General features: G+C 40.9%; 1 protein-coding gene across 1 annotated transcript; it reads left to right on the forward strand.

Annotated features, from left to right (window-relative positions):
- Positions 1-1,529: 1,529 nt before the first annotated feature.
- ARF4 (ARF GTPase 4) lies at positions 1,530-22,790 on the forward strand. Its single transcript, XM_002713263.6, has 6 exons — positions 1,530-1,818; positions 11,028-11,108; positions 11,335-11,444; positions 17,392-17,463; positions 20,067-20,192; positions 21,848-22,790. The coding sequence occupies exons 1-6, from the start codon at positions 1,752-1,754 to the stop codon at positions 21,932-21,934; spliced, it is 543 nt and encodes a 180-aa protein (XP_002713309.1). The 5' UTR covers positions 1,530-1,751; the 3' UTR covers positions 21,935-22,790.
- The last annotated feature ends 727 nt before the right edge of the window (positions 22,791-23,517 follow it).

The raw sequence follows: 23,517 nt of genomic DNA on the forward strand, positions 1-23,517 counted from the left end.
CACTCCCTGGCCACAGCAGAGAGCCGGCCTGGAAGAGGGGCAACCGGGAAAGAATCCGGCGCCCTGACCGGGACTAGAACCCGGTGTGCCGGCGCCGCAAGGCAGAGGATTAGCCTAGTGAGCCGCGGCGCCGGCCTCAATAAAAGACTTTTAAAAATAGATAAAAAATTATTTAAAAGGAAAAAAAACATATTCTCTAAAGATTAATCACATAACCACTAACTACCCTTGTAAGTGGATTCTATTTTAATTCTGCATACACACACAGGAAATTATATTTTTATAACACCTTACAGTACTATTTGGCATTTTTCCCACTACCTGAACACTGGAGAGCTTATTAGAAGACTGTGTGTAGTTCTACATCATTTGAATTCATAATAGTATTGCACAGAAGGGGCATTTTATTTTACCCAGGCATCCTCTTACCTTACCACTCAACCACAATTATTGTCTGTGCTGTGCCAAGTCTGAGAAATACAATGGAATGTAAAAATTGATTCGTTTCCTGCCTTCCTAGTGCTTTCAGACAAGGGAGGGTATTGTAATGGTAACCACAACATGTGAAATGAGAACTAAGAAAGGAGGTTATGAGGCTTTAAGTTTGGGTGATGGGGAGGCCTACCTAGACAGGAGGTCAAGGCAGGATTTCCTTTAAACAGATCTGAAGGGTGGGTGAACACAACCAAAGTGAGGGAGGAGGCTGCAGACACTAATCCTAAACTGCTATTTACGGAGAACCTCCTTTTTAAAATATACTTTTTAAAAAAGCTGTGTATCTTATCTTGTAATCAGAAAAATATTAAGATCAGAAATTATCTTCAGGTAAGGGCTTCATGTTTCTTCCAAGCCTTTCTCGTCGACTTCCCTTAAAAATGCAATAGCCGATGGCAGTCTGTTGGAGAACTCTTGGCATAGGATTAAGGATCTTCAAGGCCTGGGCTGGGGGGCCGAACTGTCTCGTTTCCACTCCTTAATAGGTGATCGCCATCTCTCCGCCCGCAGGTCGGCTTTTAATCACTCCTCTTTTGGGAAGGTAGGGTCCATCTTCACCCCTCCAGTAGGACAAGTTTCTTGTCGCGTTTGTGAAACATATACATTTGTGGGTACCTCCAACGTGCGCAGCGTCTCAGAGCAGCTCAAAAGCAAGAAACAAACTAACTTTCTAACCCATAATGCACAGCTCTTATTCCCGGAAGCGAAGACCACAACCCCGACAACGCATTCATCCGGGGGAAAGCGTCTCCCCCTAAAGCCTGATTGGGAGTGACGGAGCGAGGCATTATGGGGCTTCACCGATCTCCTCCTAGTACGCATGTGCCCAGCGCCCGGCTCCGGGAGCCACGTCCCGGAGGTGGCGGCGGCGAGAGAAGCACGTCAGCCAAATTGGCCAATCCCTGGCGTGCGCAGGCGCAGTGGCTCCGGCAGCACCGGAAGCGCAGGGGGATGGGGCGGCGGTGACGCGATTCTGTCCGCGTTGGAGGGGCCGGGCCGCTGCCGGAGTCGCCGCGGCCGCCGCGTGACGTGGCACAGCCGGAGGTTTAGAGCCAGAGCCTGAGCTGTCGCGGCAGTCGCCGAGCAGGTCCTTGCCCCGCTAGTGCCTGTCCCGGAGCTTCGTCCGACGCGCCGGCCGGCGAGCCGCCCTCTTTCTTCCTCGGCTCTTTCTCGTCCAGTTTGCCAGGAGGGTGAAAGAAGGCCCAGGGGCTCCCCAAACCCCTCTGCTTCTGCCCATAGCAAGTGCCACTACCGCCATGGGCCTCACTATCTCCTCTCTCTTCTCCCGCCTCTTCGGCAAGAAGCAGATGCGGATCTTGATGGGTGAGTGAGGGGCCGCGAGCGAAGGCGGCCCGGCCCGGCGGGGGTTGGGGGCAGGCCAGACGATCGCTCGGGACGGCCTCGGGCCCTGTTTTTTTCTCTCCGCCCGCCGTGGTGGGGGAGGGGTGGCGAGTTGGGGGTCGGAAAGACTCCTGAAGGGGGAACAATGGGGCGAAGAGTAAGCGGTCGCCTCGGATCTGCCTTCCCAGAAGACCCGGGCCGGGCTTCGGGCGAGGTTTCCTCCTCCCGGGCTTCGCTGGCTCTCGCTCTTAGTGAAACCCGGACGAGGTTGGGCGGAGCGGGGGGGGAGAGGAGGCGAACTCCTGGAAGCGAACGCCGGGTAGGCCCATTGTGAGGGTGCCCGGGTACGGGCAGCGGTCGGCTGGGCGGCACGGCGACTCCAGCCTTTCCTCCCCCTTTCCGCTTCGTGTACACCCTGCACACTCTGTTGGTTTTGTGAGCTTTCGGCCGCCGAGAGCCCGGAGCCACCGGGGCAGGAAGTGACCAGGCCCAGTGCGCTGGCCGGGAGCGCCCAGGTTCCCCGGAGTCCGGTGTCCTCGGAGCTCGCCTTGCTAACCTTACCTCGCTCGGGATGCCGCGTATTCTTCTTAATTAATACTCTCATCACATGCAGACTACGTTCATCATGTGGGTTTCTTTTGGTTACTTTCGAGAACTTTAATTGCATTTGGCTTATTATTTTTGAGTGTCCAACTAATTTTTATCCAGCTGGCTCAAGGTTTCATGCAGAAAAACAAAAACTCATTTTTAAAAAAATTTGATAAATATTCAGTACCTGAATCATGACTTGATTTTAGAGTAGCCATGTTAAATGATAGCGACAAAGTTAAGCTGGTTTGTTTTGAAATTCCTTTCGAAATAGGGTTTTAGAACTGCCGTTTAGGGATCCTTTTTTGCTCAGCCGAGGGCAAACGGCTGTCACTTGGGTGATATGACAGTCCGTTCTTCCTGGTACTGTGAGGAGTGTCTGCACCACAGCTGAACCTCTCCACCTTTGAACATTGAAACTTGTTGGTTCTGCTAGCGAATTTCTACGTTAGGAATAAAATTAGACTGAAAAAGATCTTGCTGCTTCATTAGCTGATTTTCTCCAGAGGGGTCCCGGGAAGGTCGTGGTATTTTAGCGCTCTCCCACCTGGGAAAGTTTTCTTTGGAAGTGAAATACGCTGTTTCTAGGTAAGTGAAGAATAAGGAGATCCACGTTGAGTTCTATTTTCACTTTCCGGTTAATTCGGCTGGTTTAAGGTCCGTAGAAGGGTTGTTTTTGATTATTCACACAGGTAAGTTTCTGAAATTACCTTTATGCAGAAGACATCAAATTATTTTAGGAAGGCAAGCATGCTATTTGAGATTTAAGTGGCTGAATATTTTCAGTCTGAAAAAGGACCTGAAGTCACTGGGAGAACTTTGGACTGTGAGAAATAAATTTCCAGTCTGTTCCTTCCAGAGATTAACCAGTACACAGTTGTGTTCCCAAAAGATGCTGTATGGTGGTCTCTTCTTGAAGCAAATGAATTGATATTTTTAGTTACCTTAGTCTTTTGTCATGGCTGAACTTGAGGGACGAAAGGTAGAATTATGCTATAAACACTTTCCTCTGTTTTCTAATAGCACTTTCCCTTCCCCCAAAATAGTGATTGGAAGAAAATGGAAAAGTTTTAAATTTTCTGCATTTGTGCAGCAGATGGAAGTTATGCTGGGATTATTCCGTTTATATCATGCTTTATTACTCAAGTTTATATTTGATTTGTGCCTCAGTTTGGGGATAGTCAGTTTTTCTTGATTACAAAAACTTTGTAAGAGCCACTTAAAGTAACTAAGTCATTAAAGGAAGTATTAACAAGTGAGAGATACGCGCACTAAGAAGGAAAATAGTGATATGGAAGTTTGGTAGTTCTAAGATTTTTCAGTCTGGCCTTATGAGTGATTGACAGCAGAAATCACTCTTACAATGAATACTTTGAAGGTGTCTGCCCCATCTAAGTGTTGGAATTACCAGTGAATAATTTTTTCACATACTTGTGTGCTGCTTTTCCCTTTATAAAAAAGGCTTAGGTAAAATTTATGCTGTCCTGAGTCAGTGGCTTTTTCACACTTGGCTATTTTAAAGTATATTAAGAGTTAGCTAATAATCTGGTTTGTGAAACCACTGTAGAGAAGTTTTCATTTGTGCATGGCTGCTGACTCCCAAATTCAAGTAATTTAAAAACATATTTGAAGACTGATTTTTAACTGTAGTAAGTTTGCCAGTATCAAATCTGTATTGCCTTGTATGTAATTGTGGTTTTCTGGGACCAGAAAGGTTTAGGAGTTAGGATCCTTTATTTGTCAATTTGAAAAATGTTACCATTATTTTGAGTGAGGCTTCAAACTAAAGACTAGTGTTTCATATTTTTATTCTAGCATACTTTGTAAATGTTTATTATTTTAAAGATTATAAAAATTTTTATTTAGACTGTCATTTTATTAAATTTAAAAAATTTGAAAAAGTTATAATTATCTGTAATTTCCTCATCTCACTGTTAATATTTTGTCATACTTTCAACCTTTTAGCTTTTGTAAAACCTCAAATTGTAGTTGTGATGTGTAGTTTTTTGTTCTCTTTTTGAATTAGCATATTATAAGCATTTTCTCATGTCAGTTGAAAACCTACTTGCCAGCATTTTCCAAAAAATAGCCCTTCAATTACTTATGTGATTATAGGAAACAATAGAGACATCTAGTTTCGTGCCTTTAGAAGTTGACAGGTACAGCCACCCTTAATGTACTCTCCTGCATTATTACTCAGTATAGTTCTACGAGACTTTGATGATTTGCTGCTGGAGAATGCATTAGTAAAAATGCAGGTGTTCGTGATGTGTTGAATGGAAACAAAACCTAAATATACTTTTTCCATGTACCTAGTTTCAGACTGGATGGTCAAACTTCTGAAGAGGTAGATAAAATGTTAAGATACACAGTGTGTCTACCCAAAGGCAGGATGGCAGTGTATAAATACTGTTTGAGAAATCTGGCATCAGAACTAGGGATTTTTGTTTTGTGTTTTATTTAATTGAAATAACAATTTTCATACTATAAAGTTTACCCATTCATCATCTACATTTCAGTGTTTTTTAGAATATTCACAAACTTTTGTAACCATCACCACTGTCTAGTTCCAAATTATTTTCTTCACCCCCAAAAGATAGCCCATATGCTTGAGCAGTTACTCCCTGTCTTGTCCCCGTCCTCTGGCAACTGTAGTCTCCTTGCTATTTGTTTGTTGTCAACATTTCATATAATGGAATGTCATCTGTGTAGCTTTTTGTATGACTTTCACTACCCATGACTTAAAAGTTCATTTATAGAATATTTATGTCCTTCATTCCTTTTTATGGCTAAATAGTAATTCCATTGTATGGATGTAATACCACATTTTGTTTATACATTCATCAGTTGATGGAATTTTTTATTACACTTTGACTCTTTTTGTTACTGTATTTAACATTTTGCGGAACTGACAAACTTTTTCAAAGTAGCAACACCATTGTACAGTCCCATGAACTAAGTATGAAGGTTCTAGTTTCTGAAGATCTAGGTCTTTGAATACCTGTTCTACTTTGATTTTGGGGACGTTTCCTAACCTCATATGTCCTCACCTGAAAAATGGAAGGTTATTTTGAAGGTTAAGTTATAAAAATGTTGGAATCACTGAGTATTATGCTTGGAACACAGTAAGTACTCAGTTTTAAATTATTTTAAAATTATTAGGAAAATGTCTTTCAATCTTGTAGGAAATTTGGAAGCCGAAGGAAAACATGAAGAAACTATAATTTGTTTCATCTGAAAATATGCTTTTTTTCTCCCTAGTCCTTCTGCATTAGTTTCTTTCCTGAAAATTGAGATAATTGGATATAGTCTCTTTGACTTAAATTACAAGTTATTTCTCCCTGCCAGATTGGCTTGACACACTGTTTAATGATTGGCAAAGGTTTTTGAGGTAGTTTTGCTTGCTGTATTAATACTTTTGTTAGAGTAGATGTCTAGTTAAGAAGAACAAGTAATGACTCTAGTATATCTTTCCATACAGTCACTTGTTTATGAGCTGGAGGGGAGGGAGAACATTGCTGGACTGTATAGATTAGTTTTATCTTGGTTAGTTGAAAATTGGTTGTAGTTTAATTTTATGGAAAAATCTCACTGCTAAATATTGCAACATTAAGGAAGTATATAACTTAAAAATGACCAAAATGGCACGGAAGTATTAGAACCAGCTTATTTTTTGAATAAAGAACTATATAATGAGATTTATTTCAAAGTTGGAGTTAGAGAGGGAGAGATGGAGAGAGAGATCTTCCATCTGTTGGTTCTGCAGTGGCTGGGGCTGGGCCAGAGGAGAGTCAGGAGCTTCTTCTGAGTCTCCCACATGGATGCAGGACCTCACATACTTGGGCTATCTTCTGTTGCTTTCCCAGACCATTAACAGGGCACTGGATTGAAAGTGGAGCAGCCAGGATCTGAATCAGTGCCCATTTGGGATGCTGGCCTCTCAGGTGGTAGCTTTACCCATTGTGCCGCAGCACTGACCCCATAAAAGAGGATTAGGTATATAAATAAATATATATATATATAATTTTTTAAAAGATTAATTTATTTGAGAGGCAGAGACAGAGAGATAGAGAGGTCTTTCATCTGCTGGTTCACTTCCCAGATGGCCGCAACGGCTGGAGCTGCACAAATCCAAAGCCAGGAGCTTCCTTGGGGTCTCCCACACGGGTGTAAGAGCCCAAGCACTTGGGTCATCTTCCACTGCTTTCCCAGGCCATAGCAGAGAGCTGAATCGAAAGTGGAGCAGCCAGGACTCGAACCAATGCCCATATGGGATGCCAGCACCACAGGTGGAGGCTCCACCCACTATGCCACAGCATTGGCCCCTATATTTTATGTTAACATACAGTGAGTGTGTCTGCCAGAAAAACCCAAAGGCAGAATGGCAGTATATAAATAAAATGTGGTGTCAGAACTAGAGATTTTTGGTTTGTGATTTTTTTAATATCCAAAAATATAAAGATACATATTTATATATATATATATATTTTTTTTTTTTGACAGGCAGAGTGGACAGTGAGAGAGAGAGACAGAGAGAAAGGTCTTCCTTTGCCGTTGGTTCACCCTCCAATGGCCGCCGCGGCCAGCGCGCTGTGGCCGGCGCACCACGCTGATCCAATGGCAGGAGCCAGGAGCCAGGTGCTTTTCCTGGTCTCCCATGCGGGTGCAGGGCCCAAGGACTTGGGCCATCCTCCACTGCACTCCCTGGCCACAGCAGAGAGCTGGCCTGGAAGAGGGGCAACCGGGACAGAATCCGGCGCCCCAACCGGGACTAGAACCCGGTGTGCTGGCGCCGCTAGGCGGAGGATTAGCCTAGTGAGCCGCGGCGCCAGCCATATTTATATTTTTGTACATAGAGCTGTGCTTTGTGAAGTCCATAGTTGAGACAGTTTTTTAAAAATTGAGTATGGCCGGTGCCGGCACACCGGGTTCTAGTCCCGGTCAGGGCACCGGATTCTGTCCCGGTTGCCCTTCTTCCAGTCCAGCTCTCTGCTGCAGCCTGGGAGTGCAGTGGAGGATGGCCCAAGTCCTTGGGCCCTGCACCTGCACGGAAGACCAGGAGAAGCACCTGGCTCCTGGCTTGGGATCAGCGCAGTGCGCCAGCCGCAGCGACCATTGGAGGGTGAACCAATGGTAAAGGAACACCTTTCTCCCTGTCTGTCTCTCACTGTCCACTCTGCCTGTCAAAAACAAAAACAAAAATTTAATTGAGTAGCAGACACAAACACACACACATGCACACAGAAGCTTTTCATCTGCTAGTTCACTCCCCAAATGCTTGGTAATGGAGACATCAATCTAGGCCACCCTTGTGGGTATCAGGGACACAACTGCCTACGTCATCACCTGCTCCCTCTCAGGGTGTGTGCATTAGCAGGAAGCTGGAATCAGAAACAGCTGGGTCTGTAACCTGGGTACTGCAATATGAGATGTAGGTTTCCCAAATAACAGTTTACCCACTGTGCCAAATGCCCCATCCAACTCTTTGTTTCTTAAATTCTTGGTTTGAATTTACGTGTGGCTGTTATTTTGGATATAGCTACAAAAGTTACCTTCTCTGTGACTCTTAGCCATTAAACTCTTGTTTCGTAGTTTTTATTTAAAATGATTTGTGGTTGTTTGAAAGGTCTTAGGATGACACTGTAAGCACTTTCTTTTTAAGAAAAAAAAAAGAGTATATAAAACATCAAGGCCCTCAAGCAGTCTTATTCCAAAAGTTACAAAATGTAACCAGCCCAGTATTCTAATAAAATAAATCTATTTGAGATTTTTTTTCCTTTTTTTATATTGTTTTTTAATTTACTTACTTGAAAGGCAAAGTGACAAAGAGAGATCCTCCATCTGCTTTCATTGCCTAAATGACTGGAGCCCAGAGCTCAATCCAAGTCTCCCATGTGAGTTGCAGGGGTCCAATCACTTAGGCCATCTGCTGCTGCTGCTGTCCCAGGTACATTAAAAGGGATATTGATCAGAAGCTGAACAGCTTGGACTTAAATCAGTGCTCTAATATGGGATGCCCGTGTCAGGTGGTGGCTTAATTTGCTGTGCCACAACACAGACTCTGGACTTGAGAATTTTTTTTTTGAAGATTTAATTTATTTATTTGAGAGGTAGAGTTAGACAGTGAGAGGGAGAGACAGAAAGGTCTTCCGTCCATTGGTTTACTCTCCAAATGGCTGCATTGACTGGAGCTGCGGAGATCCAAAGCCAGGACCCAGGAGCTTCCTGGTCTCCCATGTGGATGCAGGGGCCCAAGTACTTGGGCCATCTTCTACTGCTTTCCCAGGCCACAGCAGAGAGCTGGATTGGAAGAGGAGCAGCCAGGACTAGAACCAGCACCCATATGGGATGTGGGCACCACAGGTAGAGGATTAACCTACTACGCCACAGCACCAGCCCCAGACTTGAGAATTTGTAACATGAAAATGATAAGGATAAACAATTCTGACAGTAAGAGAACTTTTAAATATACAAGCAGATACAAAGCTTATTAAAAAAAAATTGGATTACTTAAAATAATGTAATCATGATTTGTTTTGGATTTCTCAAATTCTTTGTCAGTATTTTGTTTTTACTTTAATTGGAATTACCTTACAACTTGGGTGGCAGGGGCCAAAGGATTTGGCCCATCCTCTGCTGCTTTCCCAGGCACATTAGTAGGGAGCTGGATTGGCAATGGAAGAGCCGGTACTTGAACTGGTGCCCATATAGGATGCGGGTATTGGCTGACAGTGGCTTTACTTGCTACACCATAACGTTGGCCCCAATTTACTTTGTTTTTAAATGACAGTATTACATATAGTTGGACCTCCAAGGAGGATTTAGGTAGGGGCCATAGTTCTCAAAACCTGACTTGTGTTTTTTGTTTTTTGTTTCTCTAATTGGCATCTCAGTTTCAATTCTGATATGCCTTCATTGTGTTTGGACTTAGTTAAAGGTAAATTTTGAGTCACTTAAAAATTTAATCTATGGGGGCTGGCATTGTGGCATTGGGTAAAGTCACCACCTGTGGTTCTAGCATCCCGTATGGGAGCCAGTTCACTTTGTGTCCCAACTGCTCCAATTCTTAGCCAGCTCCCTGCTCATGGCTTCGAAAAGCAGCAGAAGATGGCCCAAGTGTTTGGGCCCTTGCCGTCTACATAGGAGACCCAGGTGAAGCCCTTGGCTCTTGGCTTCAGCCTGGCTGTTGCAGCCATCTGGGGAGTGAAGCAGTGGTTGGAAGATTTTTCTCTCTGTGTTCCTCTCTCTGTAACTTGACTTTCAAAATAAATAAAAATTTAAAAAATTTTGTCTGTGTTGCTAAAGAGGCCTTAGGCTTTTAAGAGGCTTAGCTTTGTAGAACAGTGAAAAGATCTGGTTGTTTTCTGCCCTCCCATCTTCATTTTCTGTATTTTTATTGAAAATGCCAAATTTTAAGGTAGCTACTTTGAGTTGAGTTATTGTTACTACATTTTTTGATCTTTTTTATACTGTCCTATACTTGAAAAATAAAACACTTTGTGTGACAGTTGGTTTTTATTATGCCTGCGAATACAGGCTTGCGAATAATTGTTCACTGACTATAGTGTCATTATTTTGGAAGGAATAAGGTGGCATCCCAGGATGAGAAGTGAAGAGTGGAGTTTAATTTGAGGACATAACAATTAGAAGGCATAATAGACTTGAGTCTGGAGAGGGATTTAAAGCTACCTTTTGTTGGGTTTAGAAAAGAGTTGTTGCATGGGTGGAAGGAGCCTGAATGCTTGCAGCCTTCATTTTTGTTTCAGACTGATAAAAATTTGCACAGAAATGTAAATTAGATAAGTGAGGTATTTTCTTTTTAACTTAATTGCATTGTTTTCATTTGCAAAGTACTGCTTTGATTTAAATATTAAATATCTCTGCTTAAATCAACACTTAATTGAAATATTAAAAAAAATCTTTGATAAGATAAACCCAGGCAGCTGGATGTGATACTCTTAGGAAAATGATACGTTCAATAAGATAATTAGATGTTAATCTTTCATTTACGGGAGATTTAGCAAACAAGGTAGACTGTTTAGGTTTCGAGTCATACTTAATAAGCATTTAACTTGCTATTAATTTTCACCCTAATAAAGAGATATACCCTTTTGTTCTAGTTTTTTTTTTCCCACAAACAAGCACATTCCTCTCTCCTTGTACCTCTACTGTTTTAAGAGTTTAGAGATTATTTATATCTGAGATAATATGATAGAATGATTTTACACAGGTAAACCAGACTTTGGTTTTTATTTCTATATATCTGATGTTGAAATGGCTTCAGGTAAGAGCAAAATTGGCATCATCTTCCTTATTGCTAAAAGGGGCCCAAGATGTATTTGCATAGATTTTATGCTAACTTCAAGGCTTTTTCTCCAAAATTTGCTCTGTAAATAAAAGAAGATTAAGTTTTTCACTATTGCATCGTCTTTCTAGATGCAGAGAGAAAAATGGAGAGACTCTGTAGGAAATGCTGCCTTTGGGAATTAGAAATGAGATACTTTCACTTCTTAATATTTGTGCCTTGAATAGACTGTAAACTTGTAAAATTATTTCTTTGTGTGCTTTTGGCCCACATTTAAGTCTATAATGTCTTCTTCTAGTTGGATTGGATGCTGCGGGCAAGACGACCATTCTGTATAAACTGAAGTTAGGGGAGATAGTCACCACCATTCCTACCATTGGTAAGAAAGTTTACAGATGACTTTAATGTATATCATGATGATATATGGTAAAGAGAAATAGAATAAGGCTATTTTGAAATTGTCTTTATTAAACTTGTTGATTATCTTGGTATTTTAACAAAAGCTATTCTAAGTAGAGAGACTTCCTCAATAAAGGAATTTGTTTTCTTAATGATGCTTTATTGTGCACAGGTTTCATTTTTGGTTTTTGTGTTTTTTTTTGTAGGTTTTAATGTGGAAACAGTAGAATATAAGAACATTTGTTTCACAGTATGGGATGTTGGTGGTCAAGATAAAATTAGGCCTCTCTGGAGGCATTACTTCCAGAATACCCAGGTGAGGAATGCTATACAAATTTTGATAAGTTTCTAGGATTCATGCTCTGAAATTTAGATTAATATCTGGTGTTTACTTGGATGTCAGTGTTTATTGTATGAGTTGGCATTCTTACCACTATCTCCATATTCTTTCATGGATTCCAACTCATGCTTTTGAAAGCTAAGTACCTGGGGTGGAAGAATTATATAGCCATCATAGATATTGGAAGTGGTGGGTACAGGAATAGCTCTCAAGAATGAGTTAGGTATCCCGTCAGTAGTTTTTTGATTTCATTCTCAGTTTAGAAAGTAAAATCTGTGTTACTAAAATGTGTAACTTTCTGTCATTGTATTTTCTAATGACTGTAAGGCAGTTGATGGTATTTCACTTAGCCATGTTGTATTTATTAAAGTTACATTAATATAAATCTGTGTTGACTTATAAGATATTTTTGTATTATCATGTGGTATGCATAAGGGTACTTCAACAAATTTATGGGAAATGAAGTTAAAAGAAAAATTTAGGCTGGCACTGCAGCTCAATAGGCTAATCCTCTGCCTGCGGCGCCGGCACGCCGGGTTCTAGTTGCTCCTCATCCAGTCCAGCTCTCTGCTGTGGCCTGGGAAGGCAGTGGAAGATGGCCCAAGTCCTTGGGCCCTGCACCCGCATGGGAGACCAGGAGAAGCACCTGGCTCCTGGCTTCGGATCGGCGCAGTGCGCCAGCTGCGGCACGCCGGCTGCAGCAGCCATTGTGGGGTGAACCAACGGCAAAGGAAGACCTTTCTCTCTGTCTCTGTCTCTCTCTCTCTCACTGTCCACTCTGCCTGTCAAAAAGAAAAAAAAATGTATTCTGATGCAAAAATCTGTAATCCATACATGTGATGAGTCTTCATGGAAAAATCTTTGATGGAAGAACGGCTTTGATTTTTTTTTTTTTTTAGACAGGCAGAGTTAGACAGTGAGAGAGAGAGACAGAGAGAAAGGTCTTCCTTCCGTTGGTTCACCACCACCCACAAAATGGCCGCTACAGCCGGCGCGCTGCGCCGATCCAAAGCCGGGGGCCAGATGCTTCCTCCTGGTCTCCCATGTGGGTGCAGGAACCTAAACACTTGGGCCATCCTCCACTGCCTTCCCAGGCCACAGCAGAGAGCTGTACTGGAAGAGGAGCAACCGGGACAGAATCCGGCGCCCCGACCAGGATTAGAACCCGGGGTGCCGGTGCCGCAGGTGGAGGATTAGCCTAGTGAGCCGCAGGGCCAGCCGAACTGCTTGGATTTATTTATTTATTTATTTTTTCCCTTAAGATTTATTTATTTGAAAGAGAGTTAGAAATAGAGAGATCTTCTATCTATCTACTGGTTCACTCTCCAAATGGCCACAGCAGCCAGGGCTGGGCCAAGCCGGAGCCAGGAGCTTCTTCCAGGTCTTTCGTGTGGGTCTAGGGGCCCAAGTACTTGGACCATCTTTCACTACTTTCCCAGGCCCATTAGCAGAGAGCTGGATCGGAAGTGGAGCAGCCAGGACTCAAACCAGTCCTCATGATGGTATCAGAAGTTGAGCTGCTGTGTCTTGAACCAGCACCCATATGGGATGTTGGCATCACACGCAGAGGCTTAACCTACTATACCACAGTGCTGGCTCCTCTTCTTATTTTTTTAAATAGAGAAATATGTAGTAAATTAACATTGTCTTTACTCCACTATGCACTAGAACCCCCAGAATTTCTTACTCCCTTTTAGCTATAACCTGTTATATTTCAGTCAACCTTTCCAGTCCCCCTCTCCCCATTTCTCTCCCAGCTTTTGCAAACTACAATTACAATTTTAACTTCTATGAGATTACTTTTTTCTTTTTAGACTGCACATATGAGTGAGATAATGTGATATTAATAACTTCTAGTTCCATCCATGTTGTTGCAAATGATACAGTTTCATCCTTGCTTACATTTTATCCATTATCAGTTGATAGACACTTAGGTTATTTCCATTTCCTAATGTGAATATCACTGCAATAAACAAGAGAGTGCAGATGTCTCTTTGACACAGATGGATTTCATTTCATTGTAAAACCTTGTACATCTTTCACCCTTGTCATTTTTTTTTTAATTTATGTATTTGAAAGGCAGAGTTAGAGGCAGAGACAGAGATAGATAAAGAAAGGTCTTCCGTCTACTGGTTCACTCCCCAGACAGCCACAATGGCTAGGAGCTAGAAGCTTCCTCAGGTCTCCCACGCAGGTACAGAGGCTCAGACACTTGGGCCATCCTCTGCTGCTTTCCCAAGCCATAGCAGAGAGCTAGATCGAAAGTAGAGCAGCCGGGACATGAACCGGCACCCATATGGGATGCCAGCATTGCAGGTGGTAGCTCCACCCACTATGCTACAGCTACCCCCTAATTATTTTTTTTTTTAATTTAAATTCAGTTAAATTTATTTGAGAGACCGAGACTTCCATCTCCAAAAAGCCTACAGCAACCTCCAGCAGGGCTGAAGCTGGGAACCAGGAAGTCAGTCTACATCTTCCACATGGGTCGCAGGAACCCAATCTCTTGAATCATCACTGCTGCCTCTGAGAGTCTCCATTAGCAGGAAGTGGAGTCAGGAGTGGAGCTGGATATGGAACCCAGGCACTTCAACATGGAATGTGTGCATCTTAATCACTAGGTCAAATGCCCACCTCTGTTAAAATTCTTGACTATGGTAACCATGGTCTTAACCCTAGATTTGTTTAGAATACTTTGTTCAAAGAACCTTGAGTTCTTAATTTGAGATTAGAGTCATTCTTGAACTCTTCTGACTACTTTAGAATTAAAAGTACTTCTTCCTAGGGAGCTCGTGCCTGTTAGGGAAAGCTTTATGTATTACCTTGACGTAATTAGAGCTAAGCTCTTAGCTTGCATTTCTAGCATTCCTGATCAAGTTGTTCTAGGGTTAACATTGAAAAGAAACTAATTGTAACCATTTAGCCATGTTTCTTCTTTATATTAACAGTGCAAGACACAGTGTTTGTTGCAGTAAACTCTTCTTCCCTCATTAGATAATCTGATTATTTTGCTGTTTAAATATTTTGCTTTTTATATAATCTTATAGCATGTGGGCTTATTTTTAGAATCCTACCTTTTCTACACTCTTGGTTCTGGACTTTTCTATTAGGAGAATTAATCTAGAATTTTTTTTTTTAAAGATTTATTTATTTGAAAGAGTTACAGAGAGGCAGAGGCGGAGAGAGAGAAGTCTTCTATCTACTGGTTCACTCCCCAAATAGCCAGAATGGCTGGAGCTGGACTGATCTGAAGCCAGGAGCCCAGGAGCTTCTGGGTTTCCTTGCCAGTGCAGGGGCCCAAGTACTTGGGCCATCTTCTGCTTTCCCAGGCCATAGCAGAAAGCTGGATTGGAAGTATAGCAACCGGGACTCAAACTGGCACCCATTTGGGATGCTAGCACTGCAGGCAGCAGCAACTTTACCTACTATGTCACAGCACTGGCCCCAAGAACTTTTTTTTTTTTTTTTTTTCCAGGCAGAGTTAGAGAGACGGAGTTACAGACAGTGAGAGACAGAGAGAGAGGTCTTCCTTCCATTGGTTCACTCCCCTAATGGCTGCTACGGCCGTTGTTGCGCCGATCTGGAGCCAGGAGCCGGGTACTTCCTCCTGGTCTACCATGCCGGTGCAGGGACCCAAGCACTTGGGCCATCCTCTGCTGCCCTCCCGGGCCACAACAGAGAGCTGGACTGGAAGAGGAGCAACTGGGATTAGTACCTGGAACCCCAACTGGGACTAGAACCCGGGGTGCTGGTGCCACAGGCAGAGGATTAGCCAAGTGAGCCGTGGCGCCGGCTGTAATAATTTATTCTTAAAATGATTCTACCTCTCAGTAATGCTACTTTGGGACTGATAGTGTTGTTTACATTTTAAAACAGTAAAAATGGAAGGTTGGTAGTGAAGACAGATCCTTGGGGAGGCATCACCTCTAGTATAGGGTAGGTTCTAAAAAGAAGGTTTTTGGAGATAGGGGAAGGAGGAGACATTACTAAATGCCTGATAAGTCTAACATAATAGATCCTTTTATGCCTCTGTGATAACATTTAATCTGTAATGGGCTTAAGAAGTTGGTAGTAGTATTTTGTTTTATACAAGAGGAGGCATGTTCAAGGATTAAACAATAAGTAGGACTGAGATTTGAGTTTGGCTATGCTAAAGTTTTTAAGATAGGATGTTTGGTTTTCAATAGAGGTGAAGGATATGGATTTGAAACCTGCCAGACCAAAGGAAATTATCACTAAATGACTGAAGCCTGAAACAAATTTTAGGTACTTTTTGGTAAGCCAGTACTGTGATAATAAGAATGTAAATAGAGAAAATAAAGTAGCCTCATCCTTTGCCCTCTGTGAATATAATTTATTTACTTACATAAATAAGTAGTAATGCAAGACAATCTGTGATGAGTGACACATCATCAAAATACTTCAGAGTTGTAGGAAGAAGATATGAAAAATACTCCAGTTCAGCTCTGCCCTCTGATCCCTTTGTGCAAACTTTTGTGTGAATAAGTAAATTCTATTAGTAAATTCATGATTGTATGGTGTCTTTGGATTATTCTCTTTCCTTTTATCCACACCCAGCTATTTTACAACTTACACCTACCTGCACTTAAATGTGGAAATGCAGATAGAAAGGGAAAGAGGTGACATTTATTCTTAGCATAGTTGAGAAAATGATCAGTTGCTTAAGAGTTAAGATTTGGGGAGTAGGGGTGGAGAGTGGATTGTTATCAGGCACAGAGGTGTGATTAGATAGGAAGGAGAGTTAAGATTTTGTAGATTTGAAATACCATTAAAACTAATACTCGTTTCTTAGTATTAGAACCTTAGGGGTTTTGTTTTATTTATTTATTTAAAGTTTTATTTATTTGAAAGAGTTGGAGAGATGGAGAGTTAGAGATCTTCCTTTCCATTTACTGTCCCATTCCTTAGATGGCCGCAATGGCCAGGCCTGAGCCAGGTCAGAGTCAGGAGCCAGGAGCTTCCTCCAGGTTCACCACATGGGTGGCAGGGGCCCAAGCACTTAAGCCATTTTCCACTGCTTTTCCCTGGCTATTAGCAGGGAGCTGGATTGAAAGTAGAACAGCCTGCACATGAACCAGTGCTCACATGGGTTGCCAATATTTCAGATTGTGGCTTTACCTGCCATGCCACAATACCAACCCCCAGTTTTGTTTTTAAATACACTTTTTTTTTTAAAGACATACTTATTTATTTGAAAGGCAGAGTTAGAGGCAGAGGCAGAGGCACAGAGAGAGAGAGAGGTCTTCCTTCTGCTAGTTCACTCCCCAAGTGGCTGCAACTGCCAGAGCTGGACCGATCAGGAGCCAGGAACTTCTTTTGGGTCTCCCACATGGGTGCAGGGGCCCAAGGACTTGGGCCATCTTTTACTGCTTTCCCAGGCCATAGCAGAGAACTGGATCAGAAGTGGAGCAGCTGGGACTCAAACCAGCACCCATATGGGATGCTGGCACTGCAGGCTCTGGCTTTATCCACTAAGCCATAGCAACAACCCCCTCACCCCCTTTTAAGATTTATGTGAAATGCAGAATTATAGAGAATGAGGGGGAGAGAGAGACAATCTTCCAACTACTGGCTCACTCCCTGAATGGCTGCATCAGCTGGGGCTTGGTAAGGTCGAAGCCAGGAGTCAAGACCTTCATCCAGGTCTCCCATGTGGGTGCTGGGGAACCCAAGGGCTTGGGCCATCTTCCCCTGCTTTCCCAGGCACATAAGCAGGGCAGCTGGATCGGAAGTGGAGTAGCAGGGACTAAAACCGGCATCCAGGCAGTAGTTTAACCCACTGTGCCATAGCACAGGCCCTGAGACATTTTCTTCCTAGTATCTTTTGCTTGATACTATTTTGCTGCTGTTTGATATTTTGTGTTCTTTACTGTTATAATTTATTGAAATAATTTTTTCCTAGGGTCTTATTTTTGTGGTAGATAGCAATGACCGTGAAAGAATTCAGGAAGGAGCAGAAGAGCTGCGGAAAATCGTAAGAATATACTTTAAATTTGTCATTTTCAAGATAAATGTTTTGATGTGATTTGGTATTTGTGATTGGTACATTTGAGCTGTGGTTATACTGTACAAATGAAGAGCTAGAAGGAATCTTAAGAAGCTTTGTTATACATGGGTTCTCAAAAATACACAGAGCTTTTGTAAAAACATCTGGAGGAGTAGCTACTTCAGTAAATTAAGAGGAAGGCACAGGTTGTGTTTAGAATGCTCCATAATTGATTTTGATGGTATATTTCTGGTAAGGGATCCTAATTTGGTCCTGTCCCTCCTTATTTATTTGAAATAGTTAAATTGTGAGAGAGAGAAAGATCTTCCATCTGATGGTTCACTCCTCAAATGGCTGCAGTGGCCAGGGCTGGGTCAGGCTGAAGCCAAGAGCTTCTTCTGGGTTTTCCTTGTAGGTGGCAAGGCCCAAGCACTTAGGCCATCTTTTACTGCTTTCCCAGGCATATTAACAGGGAGCTGAATCTGAAGTGGAGCAGCTGAGATAGGAGCTGGTGCCCAATTGGGATGTCACCACTGCAGGTGGCTGCTTAACCCACTGTGTGAACAGCACTAGCCCCCAAATCACTTTTGAAACAGTTTTGATGTAGGAATCCTGGCTTAGATCTCTTGTTCCTTAGGTCAATGGGTTCAAGTTTTTCTGTTCTCTGTCTTCAGAAATGTTGTGTAATAGCAACCATAATACAGAATTCCTTCAGAAAGTGGTGACGATTTGGTTCACAGTGGCATTTTGGCCTTGTCGTATATTGGATTAATATTTTCGTGTATTGTTTGAAATCCTGAAGGAACAGAATTACTGCAGAATCTTATGGTTACAGACTTACAGCTGTAAAATATCTACTGAAATGAAATTTTAATCCTCATTGCTCTTTAGAGTAGTTTATAAAACCAGTTTACTATTATATGTAACCAAGTCACTTGTGGGGTTTTTTTTTTTTTTTTTTTAAGATTTATTTATTTATTTGAAAGAGTTACACAGAGAGAGGAGAGGCGGGGGGTGGAGGGTCTTCCATCTGCTGGTTCACTCCCCAGTCCAATGGCCGGAACTGCGCCAATCTGAAGCCAGGAGCTTCCTCCTGGTCTCCCACACAGGTGCAGGAGTCCAAGTGCTTGGGCCATGTTCTACTACTTTCCCAGGCCACAGCAGAAAGGTGGATCAGAAGTGGAGCAGCCGGGTCTAGAACCGGTGCCCATATGAGATGCCAGCGCTTCAGGCCAGGGTGTTAACCCACTGCGCCGCAGCACCAGCCCCGTGGTGTTTTCTTAGTGAAATGTCATTACCTTCTATTCTTTTCTATAAATAGCTTTATTGAGATAAAATTTATATATCATAAAATTTAAGGTTCACCTATACTGTATCACATATAATACTTCTACCAGCTTCTATTATTATTTTTGCATTTTTCAAGCTACTGTCATTCTGTTGTGTCACTGCTGTGTGGTCCAGCTGGCTGGAAAGGTCGTGAATCCAAAAAGAATTATCAGCTTAAACACTCAGTTCCCACATGAGGGTACTTCAGGATGTTTATAGAAAATAGAATTAATGGATGTTCATTTGATTTATGAAGAAAGACCTTTTGTACAGATTGGAAAAAAAGGATTTTCATAGAGATAACTGTATGATCACGGAAGTTAATTTTTTCTTTTTTTTTTTGTTCATTTTACTGGTGCCACAGACATGCCTGTGGTAACTTACTTGGTTTGAGATAACTGTGTAGTTTTCCTTACTGGGACTTGTTAAATACCAAAAGATATTTTTGAACTGTATGTATGATCAGATTGTTGGCTTTTTATGTTTTAATTCTTTTGAGAACCTCTGAATAAAAACATGAAATGAAAAAATGTTTATTTTGGTGCAAAAATGATTAAATCCATGCCTGAATAGTCTTCAAAAAGTTCATGGTAAGGCATATTAGTATAAAATCATATGGAGATTTCAAAAAATTTGGTACCAAAACTTAACTTTTAATTTCATTTTTAAAGAAGATTTATTTATTTGAAAGGCATAGTTACAGAAAGAGAGAGAGGTCTTCTGTCCACTGGTTCACTCTATAAATGGCCATAACAACTAGGGGTGGGCCAGGCCGAAGGCAGGAGCCAGGAACATCTTCCGAGTTTCCCATGTGGGTGTAGGGGCCCAAGTATTTGGGCCTTCTTCTGCTGCTTTCCCAGGTGCTTTAGCAGGGAGCTAGATTAGAAGTAGAACAGCTGGGACTCAAACTGGTACGCATGTGGGATGCTGTCATCACAGACAGTAGCTTAACCCACAAAGCCACGACGGTGGCCCCTAATGGAATATTTCAAGAACTTTTTGAAGCATCCTCATAGTTCTTGCCCGTGTTGATACTCTGACCCTTGAGTGAGTGTAGGATGATATACTTGAAAAGCAATTCTTCCTTACTTGTTGAATGTATATAATAAGACCTGAATGTATGTAGAGAAATTTGGTTGATGTTTAATAATGTATTTAGTGTTGAATAAAAGGTATATAGAAAAGAACAGTGTTTTACCTGACTTGTTGGAATAACTCGATTCCAGTTTGGTAGTTGTTAATGCCTTCATATTTATTTCCAGCTTCAGGAAGACGAACTTCAGGATGCAGTACTACTGCTTTTTGCAAACAAACAGGATTTGCCAAATGCTATGGCCATCAGTGAAATGACAGATAAATTAGGTCTTCAGTCTCTTCGTAACAGAACAGTAAGTATTCAGAGGATGATATTAACCTCCTGAGTATAGTGTTAAAGTACACTGATACCTTATCCATTTTTTAAAATTTTAATTTATCACTTAAGGATCTAAAGTTTAACTATCTTAATTTAGTTTTTGTTGACTTTATCTTCAGTATGAAGAGGTAGAAAACTACTGTAAGAGAATTACAGTATCTGTTATTATGTATTTAAAGATTTATTTTATTATTATTTATTTATTTATTTATTTATTTTTTTTTTTCAAAAAGAAAGGGAGAGATATATCTTCCATCTGCTGATTCACTCCCGAGTGGCTGTGACAGGCCACACTGAGCCAGGCCAAAGCCAGGAGCCTCATCCAGGTCTCCTGTGTGGTTGGCAGGGTCCCAAGTACTTGGACCATCTTCCGATGCTTTCCTAGGCCATTAGAAGGGGGTTGAATTGGAAGTGGAGCAGCCTGGACACAAATTGGCACCTTAACTGCTATACCACAAAGCCAGCCTCTGTTATTCTTAATTTTAATTTTGTGTCTTTTAAGTAGTTCTACAGCAAATATTTTGTAACTTGGTTTTCATATAAGGCTCAGTATTTACCAGCTGTATTTTAGATGATAGTGGTTCTTACTGTTTGATTAATATCATAAGTTTGTGGAGAGACCTCTAATGATATTTAACGAATTAAATACTGTACTTGTCTCAAATAGTCTATCATTTGAGATCAGTGAGATACTGGTAAAACATGACATACTACTTTACATATAAAGATATTACAGCTGTTAGTGTCATGTACTTTGATAGTTTTGTACTAGTCTGTCAGTGAGGCAGGTTATATGGTATGGCCTGTTTGAAACGGTCCAGGCTGATTTTAAAAACAAATTGTAAGTGATGAAACTGTCCGTTGATGCAAAGGTATGAATTTATGCCTTTTCCAAGTCTTCTGTGTTACTGAACTGTTTGATATTCATAATAGTAATTGCAACAGTATACATGTGGTGGCCTTATCACATTGAAGCAGCGCTTTAAAAGCAGTTGATAAAACTGATTTTAAAAAATGCCCTTAAAGGTAAAAACTGCATTCTATGCTTTTTTTCTTGATACTTTATAGTGTTTCTCATTTCATGTAGTTAATGGAGATAAAATTCATTTGCATGTAAAACAGTGAAAGATTTTAGAATGCATGTGACGAAAAATTATTTGAAAAGTTGGCCCTTAAATAACAGCAGACTCTACTCTTTCAAAAAATTTGTTGCTTCTGCTTAGTTTTATTGGTAAGAAAGTTAGCAAGTGGGTCTTCAGATGAACCAGTAGAAGGCTGAGTAAATCTAGTGAATGGATGGAAATAGCTGTGAAGAGAGCTTTGTAAGAAGTGAGATGTGTGAGAAAACTCCTAATCTAAAGGATAGAAATATTTGAGTGATCTTTATAGTTACAGATACTGTTAAATATAAAATAATCTTTTATTTTTATTAGCCTGTTAACCTATTTACTCACATTACTGAGGTTTTTTTTTTTGTTTTTGTTTTTTTCTTTTTTTCCTGTTTATGGTTACTCTTAACTCAGTAATATACTTGGGCATTTGGGGAAATACTTAATTTTTTGAGTAAGAAAATTGACACTGGTTCCATGCAGTCTTGTAACGAATTATTTTCTTGTCCTTTCTTCACAGTGGTATGTTCAGGCCACTTGTGCTACACAAGGAACTGGTCTGTATGAGGGACTTGACTGGCTGTCAAATGAGCTTTCAAAACGTTAAACTGGATACTCTAACCACGGACGTGTTTGATAGAATTGGTCTAGGCTTGTTACAACACAATTAGTTTGCATCTTGGTTATTAAACAGTATCTGGGACTGGTTTGGGCAGAATAATACAGCGTTTAAACTTATTTTGTTGCCAATTATTGTTTACCAAGTATAATGTTGCTATTGAGCAATATGCTTGGATTTAAAGAAATTCTCCTTGGGGAAAAAGTGTCCTCTTTTAATTTTACTTCCCTTAAGTCTAAATGCCTGGACATAGCTATTGTGACACCTTTAAATAAATCCGTTTTGAATGTTTGAGCCCACAACAAATAATGTTTTAAAGTTATCTCCTTGTTACTTTATTGATACCTTTATCATTCCTGGGACAGTCTGCTGATTTAAAAATGTAGCATTCCATTTGTATTTATTTCTATCCCTTGCCAAAAAGATTTTCTAATACTGCTTGTACCAGCCAGGGAAATGCTCCCAAAACACTATTCAGCTCTCTTGCACTGAAGAACTTATTTTTCCCCATTTTTGACTCCTGGCTTCCATTAGCCAAACTTACCTTGGTGTGGTTTGGATTTGATAGCTAATTAGTTCTGTGCTGGTTGCAAAGAGTTCATAGTGAGATGGTTTTTTTAATACTCAGCAGATTGTCTTCCTTTCTATTGTATCTTTTTTATGTTGCATGTTGCTTTTGGTATCAGCCTGACTCTTTGCCCAGTATATGATAGTTCTGCTGATGTTTTATTGTTTATTGGTGAACATAGTTTCATTAAGAGTTTTTGGAAAATTCATCAGACTCAATGAATAAGTTTTCTTCATAACCCATTTGGAATTATTCCTAATAAAATGATAAAATAGATAATTGTGTGTGTCCTTTTTGAATCTTGAAGATACTTGAAATAGATTTTCTTGTATATTTTACATAGTGTGAACTATATACTATAAATCCCAGTGGGTTTACTAATTGTTTAAATTGGAAATAAAATGAGCCGTTATGTGTGTAACAGTGGAGAACAACACTAGAAATTTAGTTTTCTTTGATAAAATACCATTTGATGATGTGAATTTCTAAAGTCACACCAAGAGGAAAAACTCCATAATAGAATGAAATGCCCCATAAGCATGTATGCATGTGTTTGTTTCACAGCTAATAGTAGCTTAAAAGTTTTTTTCAGTGCTATTTGCATGACAAAATGCATACACTGGTAATGCTGCTGCTCCTCCAGCAAATAAGTTCATGCTTCTCCTTTTTAACCTCACAAATTTAAGAACTTCAACAGAAAGCTACATGTGACATTGTTTTGTCAATAAGGACTTAAAGGTATACCTTACCAGATTTTGTAATTATAGACTCAGCTTAATGACTTGGAGTGACTTAGTTTTTGTCTGTAGTGCAATATTCTATAAACCTTGTTTTCTTACGGTTCTTCATGGCTTGTATAGCTTGAGATAAACTGGTAAATTGGAAATTTATTTCTGAAGCCAAGTATACATTTGTTAAAAACGAGTGTATATTTTTTCTAAAAAGATTGATTTATTTGAGAGGCAGAGTTAGAGAGGTCTTCCATCTGCTGGTTTACTCCCCA

This window comes from Oryctolagus cuniculus, chromosome 10 (assembly GCF_051225735.1).
Source record: "Oryctolagus cuniculus isolate XC-2025 breed Fujian yellow rabbit chromosome 10, ASM5122573v1, whole genome shotgun sequence".
Lineage (NCBI taxonomy): Eukaryota > Metazoa > Chordata > Mammalia > Lagomorpha > Leporidae > Oryctolagus > Oryctolagus cuniculus.